This window comes from Ranitomeya variabilis, chromosome 4, assembly GCF_051348905.1.
Source record: "Ranitomeya variabilis isolate aRanVar5 chromosome 4, aRanVar5.hap1, whole genome shotgun sequence".
Taxonomy (NCBI): Eukaryota; Metazoa; Chordata; class Amphibia; order Anura; family Dendrobatidae; genus Ranitomeya; species Ranitomeya variabilis.
In genome coordinates this window covers 416,246,947-416,258,182 of record NC_135235.1, presented here as the reverse complement: position 1 = coordinate 416,258,182, position 11,236 = coordinate 416,246,947, and the positions used below count along the sequence as shown (strand labels likewise).

Sequence of the window (11,236 nt, the reverse complement as noted above, 5' to 3'; positions counted from 1 at the left end):
TGGAGTTGATTAGTGACACAGTTTTTAAAATAAGAAACAAGTGACCCTCAGCGAGCAGTCATTTATTGACTGGGGGGGGCACAATGTCTTCAGAGAAAGAAAAGGTTTTAGATTGCAAATTACACATTTGTTGGGAACACATGATACATTCCAAGAAGCATTGACTAGTGTAAGGAACATACACCAACAACATTACTTGGTTGTTCTATGACAAATCTGATTTAACTGCAGCGTTGGTGCAGTCTATGGAAATGAGAAGTAAAGGTCATCATAGGATTTCTAAAAATCCCATTGGAACCGACTAGGCTACCACATATGGAAAGTTGAGACAAATAGCCCAGCATGTTTTATTAAAATTTTATTTGGCCAACACGCTCCAACTTAAATATGATGGAATGCTTTCAGAATTAGACAATTCAAACCTTTAGTGACAAACCCCAAAAATAAAAAAATAAGTGTGTCATATGTTGCAATCTCAGAGGCTGGGGTCCCATAAGACAGGACAAAACACAAATGGCATTAATGAATTAAAGTACCGGTGGAGGGGCTATATTCACTGGGAGCTTTTTTACCAGGGAGGCCTTCACACTGCATGAAATACTGAAAGCTGCCAAAGACCATTGAAGGGCAGCATGAAAAGGTGCTGGAAGTGAGGAGACATTACTGCATATACAGCCCCACTTAGTCTCATCCAAGAGTGGCTGAGATTGGGGTGGGAGGGAGTGGAGGACAGCCCTTTGGTCAGGTCACCTGCCATGCAGTTTATATTTGTTCCATTTAAAAGAAAAAAAACACAACACTACAGGAAGCAAGAGTGCTGAACTTGCATCAGTGCAAGAAAAAATAATATATATAAAAAAAAACAAAAAAAAAACCTGTCAAACACAAAACACAAGGCCAAAGCTCCCTTTACACCCCCCCCCCCCCCCCCCAAAAAGACCCCAATATACAGATTCAGAAAGTTTCCCTGGATTTTTTTTTCAGAGCACTGACAATTATGGTAATACATTCCTAGAAGTTGTTGATCCCCTCCACTCTTAGTGTCTTCTGGTTGTTACAGTATTAAACTTATGATCCTTATAATTCATCTTTCTTGTGTTGGTCATCTTCATCATCATCTTCCAGATCTGGCTCATCTGCCTCTTCCAGATCATCAAGATCCTGCAAGTTGTACAAGAGGAACTCATGGTCATTGTGCCAACATGCAGAATACACACAAGTCAGACTGTATAGGCAATCTTACCTCATCAGCTGCTCCATCTTGCCCTCCACTTGTCAAGAAGTTTGAAAATCCATCTAACGTTCTCTCACCATTGTAATCAACAACCTAGTGGAACAGATTTTATTAGTCAAACTATATAAACTAGTTAGGGTGTTCACACAAAATGTGTAAAGAATCATGGATTTTATGGCAAGAATTAATGAACTACCTTTTTATCTGTTCCAGCTGGGAAGTATTTCAGGGTGGGGAAGCTGTGTATCTTCACAGCTTCAATCTCATTGGCTGTGGAATCCATTTTTGCAATGACTATGTTCTTGTTGTCCTTGAACTTCTCCCCCAGTTGGTCCCAGATTGGTGCCAGCTGCTTGCAGTGACCACACCAGGGAGCATCTAAATAGAATGTCAGTATCATTATAGGCATGTACACCAATATCTTTGGAGAAATTGATTAGGCAGCCTGTACTCACAGAACTCAATAAATACACTCTTCTCCTCATCAAAGGCCACTTCTTCAAAGTTTTTCCCAACCAACACTTTCACTGGATTTTTATCCCAGTCATCAGGGACATCTTGGCTCATAAGGTGGGGCTATGAAGGGAACAAAGCTCCAAATCAACATGAGTTCTGCATACATCACATCTACCAATGACCTTCTCCAAAGGGGGAGGGGGGGTCCTTAACAGATAAGCAACTATGATTCAAGAGCAGATTTACTTTGACTTTTCCATCCAAGAAACGGTCACAGAAGTCCTTGATCTTATCAGCTGAAAGGTCATCAGTCTCTGGCTTGTATTTGGTCATCTCCTCCTCTAAGGTGATCAATCGAACAGCAGGACATTCTTCCTTTTTCAAGCCAAAGAACTCCAGAATACGTTGGTTGTCAGTATGATCACTATCAATGAAGATGAAGAGTATCTAAGAAAGAAACCACAACCATTAAACAAATTCTTAAATAGAAGGTCTAGATTTGGGCATTGTGTATTCATGTCCACACATACCTTTCCCTTGAAGCTTGTGGCTGCCTTTTTAAAGTTGTCCAGTTTGTCTTGGTAGTCAGATGCACTCTTTGGCAGGAACAACAGAATGTGTGTCTTAATCTCTCCACCGAAGATCTTTGGTGCAGTCTACAGAAGAAATGTAGACAACCATGAGCAAATAAATCTCATATCTAAACCAGAAAGTGTGTACCAGATTCTAATCAGAAACTGCAGGTCCAGTTTGCAGTCAAATTAAGTTTAGACATCTTACTTGTTCAGTAAACTCAATGACTAAAGGCAGCTGGTTGGATTTTATGAAGTTCAAGACGTGTTCCTTTGTCACTTCCCCTTCATAGTTATTCCTGCCTTCATCAAACTGAAGAGATGAAAGATAACTTTGTTAGAGAACAATGCCAGCATTAAGGAAACTTGGCTTCTGTCAATTTTTAAAGTGACCAGTTGATCAAGCAGTTGAGAAGGCAAGAAATGCCAATTTTAAGCCACTGGGTTTCACCAGCATCCTGCTAGACTATGCAAATATCCATGTGTCTGGCAAATTTCTAGAAACCGATTTAGCACATTATGCAAAACAAAAAAAACACAACACATTTCAGGCAGCGATTGACTTTTCACCTGCTGAGATTTGGTAGATGCAGATATTTTAAGTAAAGTGGTTTCCACTAGATATGGACTCATGCAAGTAATCAGATTACATTAGTCTAGCAGCCAAGTTAAAGATCACGTGACATCCTCACCTTCTTAAAAAGAATAATATTGTCCTTATCAACGTCATACTTTGAGAATGCAGCATCACTGGAAGTGATACCAAATGGAATATCATCCACAGCATCTGCGGCCTGCAGGAATGCCTTAGCTAGATCAGACTCTTGATTCTGTGCAGAAGAGAAAAAAAGTAAACTGGAGACATGCTAAACAAGATGCAACCAACAAATCAGGAAGGCTTCAATAACATTCTTTTTAAAAAAGGGAGCCTGATGGCTGGTCCATGCTGCCTGTTCCTAAAGCAGTATCAATCAGACACTGGCTGAACCACCACAGCATTTAAATTGAGAAATATGCAGCCAAAATCCGTTTAAGAGCCACATAGGAGTCTAGTTGGACAGGTGGGTTTCAGCAGCTTGTCCCCGCTGAACAGCCCTGGAGTGACAGGTGTCTCCATGTGCATATAGAGATCCATCAATCCACGGAGCCGCCTGTCTCGTCTGTGTGGCTGACTCAGTCCCTGGCAGCCATTAACCATGCTATTCTGAAAAGCAGTGTTACAGCATATGCAAGCTGCAAGATTTCAGCTAAATCGTTTTAAAGGGAACCCATCATGTAAAACCTGTAGGTTAATAGCATTCTGACACTGATGCCCCTGCTGCCAGGACAAAGTTAGCATTATTCCCCCAGCAGCATTCTGCTTCCAGTCATTGGGGTGGAGTCACTAGTCAAGGCAGTGACTTAAACAGTGCAGAGGTGGCAGTAACTGACCCCAGCCTGTAACACCCCCCTACATATTGACTGCGCCACTTGATGTAGATTTTTTTAAATCTGGCCCTATGAATCAAAAAGGGGTTTATGCCAGAATTTTTTAAGAGTCAAAATGTTTGTTGGACTGTCCATGCATGTGTTGTGACTGTCAGGCTATGCGCACATGTTCAGGATTTCTTGCAGAAAATTCCTGAGAAAAACCTGAAATTTTCTGCAAGAAATCTGCATGCGTTTTTTGCCACGTTTTTTCCCCCGGACATTTCCCAGTGTATTTTATAGTGGGAAATCTGCAAAATTAATGAACATGCTGCGTTTACCGCAATGCGTTTTTTTGCAGAAAAAAAAAAAAACGCATCATGTGCACAAAAATTGCGGATTCATTCTAAATGATGGGATGCATATTGTATGCTTTTTTTGCAGTTTCATAGCGTTTTTATCATGAAAAAAACTGCGAAAAATCAGCAATGTGTGCACACAGCCTTGACACAAGTGGCTGTTGTGCCGAACAGCTGATTATTGGGAGCGCTGCAGGTATCCAGGTTCCTGTTGCATTTAAGGTACCTTCACACGAAACGACTTTGTAACGATATCGCTAGCGATCCGTGACGTTGCAGCGTCCTCGCTAGCGATATCGTTTAGTTTGACACGCAGCAGCGATCAGGATCCTGCTGTGATGTCGCTGAATAAAGTCCAGAACTTTATTTGGTCGTCCGATCGCCGTGTATCGTTGTGTTTGAAAGCAAAAGCAACGATACCAGCGATATTTTACACTGGTAACCAGGGTAAACATCGGGTTACCAAGCGCAGGGCCGCGCTTAGTAACCCGATGTTTACCCTGGTTACCAGCGTAAAAGTAAAAAAAAAAAAAAAACAGTACATGCTCACCTGCGCGTCCCCCAGCGTCTGCTTCCTGACACTTACTGAGCGCCGGCCCTAAAGTGAAAGTGAAAGCACAGCGGTGACGTCACTGGTGTGCTGTTAGGGCCGGAGCTCAGTCAGTGTCAGGAAGCAGACGCTGGGGGACGCGCAGGTGAGTATGTACTGTTTGTTTTTTTTACTTTTACGCTGGTAACCAGGGTAAACATCGGGTTACTAAGCACGGCCCTGCGCTTAGCAACCCGATGTTTACCCTGGTTACCCGGGGACCTCGGCATAGTTGGTCGCTGGAGAGCGGTCTGTGTGACAGCTCCCCAGCGATCAAACAGCGACGCTGCAGCGATCGGCATCGTTGTCGCTATCGCTGCAGCGTCGCTTCGTGTGAAGGTACCTTTACTCAGTAAGCGCTATAGCTATTCAGATAAGGACTTATCTGAAGCTATTAGCTCATCCCTAATGGTAGAGCTCAGCTTCTATATAGCACTTCTGTTGCTGAAAACATGGATGTATAACCCCCTGTTTTTTTATTGGGGGGCAGTTAGCACCAACTGACTACTAAATCCACCCCACCTCCATCAGCCATTGCAAGTCTGTTATGCATGACAACACATCCGCATCCTGCAACTGGAATATGGTGGTGCAGGAGGTCTGTTTAACGTTAAGTGCCACAGGTCATATCAAAATGCTGTATCCAAGAAGTTACACAACTGAGACAGACCAAGTCCTGAACCCACGCCAGCCACAGGATGCAACTTTACATGGATTACAGTAAATCACTGTTAGATTTTGCATGAACAGGTTATTCCAGACTGCGTTGTATATGAGCTGAGTGTTTATATAGTGTACACAGAATGACAAAGCCTTGGTTACCCTTGGTGTCTACCAACCACTAAGATATGTTCACAGGTGGCATCTCCCCTAGCCTCCTATTATAAGCTATGCATACATGATTGCAGTCTTAAGCCAATTTACAACCATCTGTGCCGCTTGCTAAAGATGCAAAAATGGTTAATATAGAAATCTAACTGCATATTCCCCCATTGCAACCCCTTCAGAGCAAGTGAAGCAAGTGCTTATGGTCACTCCTGGAGGTATGGCCATTTTAATTGTGTAGAAGACCATTTATTCTACTAACTGGATGACCAGACAGAAATCCTCTGACTTGCAACACAAATCACTCCTAAAGATACGCTGGGTGTCAGAGGAAAGAAGCTAAGCTTACCTTAAAAAACCCTACAACTGCGACATCACTGGACTCAACCAAAGCAACAACAGCTGCATCATCTGCCAAGGTAGTAGCAGCTGGACCAGTGCGTTTCTTCAGCCAATTGATGAAGTCTGCTGCCTCCCTGCCAGCTATAAGGAGAAGGAGAGATTCACTCACATTGGAAACACCAGCATCTGTAGAAATTCATGCTATCCCAGAAAAAAACCCACATGAAAGGAGGAGACTTTACCAGAGTATTCTTTAGGCGATGATTTGTCTCCATTTTTAAAAAACTTTATCGTTGGATACCCTCGAACACCAAACTCTTGTGCCAACTCTGACTCTTCTGTAGCATCTACCTTGGCCAAACGGATTGTTGAACCTTCCTCTTTTAGTTTCTTAGCAGCCTTCTCATATTCTGGAGCAAGAGCTTTGCAATGCCCACACCAAGGAGCATCTGTAACAAAAAAATAAATAAAAATAATTCTTGATCACCAACACCTAAATCAGCGTCATAGGAAAATGAGCCACCCAAATAGTTCAGATCCCCTTATGAATGGTTTCATTAATGCCACCATGGCAGAGAACAAGAGTTCAGGCAGATCTGCCCACATTAAACACTCATTAAAAGCATTACGGAGAGTAGACATTGCTGGAGATGGATTTATTTTAATGCCTAGTCCTAAAAAAGGAAAGACAGCTGTGCGCAACAAGTTTGTGTATTCCTAAGGGAAGCAGCATACCGCAGATCACCAGGCCACAAATAGTGCTTGGACTACAGCATTAGCAGTTTGTGGAGTGTTCAGGGCCCAGTTGCCTACATCTGGGTGGAGGATAGTTTAGACTCATGTGCTGCAAGTTTCCTGAATGGTTTACTCATTTCCCCTACACTCTACACATTTACCTGAAAGACCAGTTCTAAGAACGTGCTCCAGGAACAGCTTTAATGGGAAATGGAGTCAAGAAACCTTTACAACCACGTCGGCTTTCACACAGTATCCAAGTCTAAGGTGTATTACAGCGTTTAATATTTTTTACCGATCCACTGGATAAGTGAAGCGTGCAAGACTTCAGGGACCACCAAAGTGATAGGCCCCAGTTTCAAGACCTCACCTAGTAGTTTTAATGACGAAACATTCACCCCAAGCTTCTACAGTATTTGGCCTCATGCACACAACAATGTTACGGCTCCATAAAAGTGCTCAGTTGTACCAAGCAGTAATATAGCAGCCAAAAATACTCTGCCATAAGCGATGAATTATGTTTTAAGCTTTTCTATTAAGAACTGCATTATGGAGAGAATTTACCAAAACAGCATTGATTCTAGCAGGATACATTCATTATATGGGTCCCACTGCAGACATCAGAAGCACTATAGCTGTTGTGACAGTGTGATCCATCAAGTGGAGTACTGCAGACCCCTGGCTTAGGCTACGTTCACATTTGCGTTGTGCGCCGCAGCGTCGTCGCCGCAACAAAACGCATGCGTCGTGCGGCCCTATCTTTAACATTGGGGCCGCATGTACATGCGTTGTCATGCGTTTTGGTGCGTCGTACGCCGCATGCGGCGTTAGGGCGCACCTGTCAGGGCGCAGCAAACGCAACATGTTGCATTTTTTGTGCGGCGCCGACTTTTTAAAAAACGCATGCGTCGTGTTTGCGTTGCTTTTGCGTCGTCGATGCGCTTTTACCATTGATTTGTATTGACAACGCAGATGACGCAAGTACTTGCGTCGTGGTGCGTTGTACGACGCATGCGTTTTCTAATAAAAATGCCAAACATCGTCTAGACTTTGGGGGGGCGCATGCGGCGCAAAACGCTGCGTTTTTTGTTCAAAACGCAACTGCGTTTTTGTTTGCGTTGTGCGTTGCGGCGCCGACGCTGCGGCGCACAACGCAAATGTGAACGTAGCCTTACAGCAGCCCTCTAAAGATTTCATCTACACATTATGCCCTGTCTGAACCGACAAAGTTAGTTTTGCAGCAGCTTCAGCCACAGGTAGCATGTAATCTCTAGATCAATGAATCCTTTATGTGCTACTCCAGTTTAGACATCATCCTTTATTAGTTTCAGAAACATGGCCTATATCAGTATTCAGGAAGGCTCCCTCAGAACTACTGCCTGCGAGAACCATGTCATTTCATAGTTTACATTCTAGAGCCTAGCCCATGAAAGCTCCCACTGCACAGCCCATTACTTCTATGCAGGGAATAGATGCTGCAGAACACTGGCATGATCTAGCTGTGCAATATCGAGTACAGGAAATGCACACATTTAAAGGGACTCGTCAGCACAGAACCTTCAAACCAACTACAGGCAGCCAATCATTTACATACACAGCCACATGCTGTTTTGCCTCCACCCACTCTAACAGCTCTGGCTTCAAAGATAAGTGGAAGGTGTATATAAATGTTTGGCCAAACCATGGTGCACCTGTACAGAGTCTTTCTAAACATATCCAACAAGACTGCAGGCAAAAGCTCGATTCACACAGTACATCTAGGCAATATTTACTTGCTGCAAAGCTAAGAACAGAGCGTTAGTGCACAGACCCTCGGAAATCACACCTAAGCTACAGGAACAGTTTGTATGGATGCAACTGAGCCTAGTGTTCCAACCTTGTAATACTGGGATCTGGCTGGATCATCACCACGCAGTATGACAAAGAAGATTCTACCACCACACTAATAAGGCAAAGGCATCTAGTACTGACAAGTCATTGCAGCCATGACAGCAGTCCCAAGTAAGAGGGCAAACTGCAATCCAACAGTCATAGAAACAAGCCACTCATTTCTATGGGAAAGTGACAGCTACAGACAAGGAAGCCTGGACGATCAGCAAGTTACTGGGGAGTCACTAGGCGGGCCATAGATCTGCGCCATAGATCCTACACAGAAGGCCATTCCCACAGCATCACCTTTGTTGTGCACCTACACAGGTGGAGGCTGGCATGTTCTGGGTAATGGGAGCCCTGGGGACAGAGCATACCCCCCAAACACAAGGCTCTAGATGCAGCCCCCCCTATCATCAGCCCTGACCCCAGACTAAAGTCCAGACGTCACTCCCAGCGAGGATGACAAGTCTCACTACCAAGTACACGTCAACCAAACTTCAGGCCCCTCCCTCCACTCCCTGATTGGAGGAAGCTATGGAAGGACTCCGCTGACTGGCTGAGCCCCCTGTCAGTCACTGGCAGGACGTGGACCTGCCGTCTCCCGCCCAGGTGTGCCCCCTAGTTAGGGGGTGCTACCCTGCAAGTGACACCCCAGAAACCCGGTACCCCCGCAGCACTCCACGTCCCACCCAGTGCACGCGGCGCTCCTCAGTCCCCCGGCTCACTCACAGAACTCCACCAGCAAGTAATCGTTCTCCAGCGCCTTGTCAAACGTGTCCTTCTTCAGCACCAACACGTCGTTTTCTTCGGGGATGTCTGCCCGGGTCAGACAGGCACCGAGCAAGGCGGAGACCGCTACAAGTACTGCAGAAGGCAACATGACGGATCCGGTGTACGGGACGTGGCGCTGTGAGGGCCGCTCTCTCCGCGCATGCGCTTTATATCACCGGCTCTGCTGCTCGTGGTGCGTTCTGACTGGGCCCCTGGACAGGACGTCGGGCGTGGGAGGCGGGAAGTTCTGTGATTGGCTGAGAGGGGCGTCGATCATCCCTGCGGGGGAGGTTGGACGGGTGAGGTAAGCGTCGTGTCGCCGAGTGCGACTTGTTGCTGGCTGCGGAGTCTCTCCTCCCTCAGTCCTCTCTCCCCTTCCCCCTGCTGTATGGACGTGACCCGGGGAGCAGCTGCCCGCAGCCCCTACCTTCCCCCATTCCCGGTCTGACACGTCATGGTGTGTATGTGCCGCCATAGAGAGGGCCTGTGTGGAGGTAATAGTGCGGGGCTGTGGCGCCAAGCTCTGAGGCCAGGCACTTCTTCCCACCGTGCTGTTCCCAATGGCAGCACATTGTGAACAACGTTCTGCAGTGAGGGGCTCATCCTGGCAAACCCCAGCAATCACTTTGCCATGTCCCCACGTTCATCACCGTGGACCGCACGCGGGTTGTTTGGGCAAACAAGCTTAAGCGATACTCTCCTACTGTCAAATTTCAAAAAACTGACCGTCACATCCAAACATAAACTAGGTCACCCATGTCCTCCGCAGACCGCCACGGTGTCATCATTCCGACCTGTGATTGGCTGCCATGGTCAGGTGGTTTCAACGGACCACGGCAGACAATCACTGGTCCCACCGATCCTGGTGACGACTTTCAGCCGATGTAAATGCAGATCACGGAGCGGCCCGGTGAGCAGAGCTTAGTTCATTTTTTATTTTATTAATCCGCAATTTCAATTTTGATTTTTCCTGGTCGACCCCTTTTAACATCTTCATTGTTAATCCAATCTCCACATCTGCCACTCATCTTCTACCTGTAACACCTCTCTCAACCTTTCACAGATCACAAACTCCCACTCGTGAATACAGGAACACACTGGACCTGGTCTTCTCCCGGTTCTGCTCCGTGTATGACTTTACCGACTTCCGCTCTGTGATCACAACTCCTTTTCCTTCATTATTAAGGTTTTTCGCCCAACTCGGGACACCCACACTTACGGAAATCCATCAATACTCAGCAATTTATGAAGAGTTTGCAGTCCTCATTCTCATGTCCTGACTTAGCTTTCATACTTTATAATAAAACACTGAAAATTGCTCTTGATAAAGCCTCACCCCCTACAAGCATAACACCCTGGCACAGACAATGCCAACCCTGGCACATTCTGCAAACGTGTTTTCTACAGTGGAGATCTAGGTGTGCCAAACATCGATAGAGAAAATCACATTCGGCAGAAGACTTCATCCGCAATAAGTTTATGCTCAAAATATAGAACTCTGCCCTTCATATCACCAAACAAGCCTACTTCACCACCCTCATCACACCACTCTCCGACAATCCAAAACAACTCTGAAACTTTTCACTCCTGCCTTAGCTTTAGACCAAGTACAAGCATTCAATATTTCGCCAGTATTTTCCATCAGTATTTGTAAGCCACAATCAGAGGAAAAGTATCATAGAGATTACGTCACCACTAATGTATTTTTAACCCCTTCATGACCCAGCCTATTTTGACCTTAATTACCTGGCCCTTTTTTTGCAATTCTGACCAGTGTCCCTTTATGAGGTAATAACTCAGGAACGCTTCAACAGATCCTAGCGGTTCTGAGATTGTTTTTTCGTGACATATTGGGCTTCATGTTAGTGGTAAATTTAGGGCGATAAATTTTGCGTTTCTTTGTGAAAAAAATGGAAATTTGGCGAAAATGTTGAAAATTTCGCAATTTTCAAATTTTGAATTTTTATTCTGTTAAACGAGAGAGTTATGTGACACAAAATAGTTAATAAATAACATTTCCCACATGTCTACTTTACATCAGCACAATTTTGGAAACTAATTTTTTTTTTACTAG

The 11,236-nt window shown here is 45.0% G+C and overlaps 1 protein-coding gene across 1 annotated transcript; it reads right to left on the bottom strand.

Annotated features, from left to right (window-relative positions):
- Positions 1-343: 343 nt before the first annotated feature.
- P4HB (prolyl 4-hydroxylase subunit beta) lies at positions 344-9,523 on the bottom strand. Its single transcript, XM_077251321.1, has 11 exons — positions 9,121-9,523; positions 6,027-6,233; positions 5,792-5,925; positions 2,955-3,092; positions 2,471-2,575; positions 2,221-2,346; positions 1,937-2,137; positions 1,690-1,810; positions 1,431-1,612; positions 1,244-1,327; positions 344-1,161 (listed from the first exon to the last, which is right to left on the bottom strand). The coding sequence occupies exons 1-11, from the start codon at positions 9,269-9,271 to the stop codon at positions 1,078-1,080; spliced, it is 1,533 nt and encodes a 510-aa protein (XP_077107436.1). The 5' UTR covers positions 9,272-9,523; the 3' UTR covers positions 344-1,077.
- Between the last annotated feature and the right edge of the window lie 1,713 nt (positions 9,524-11,236).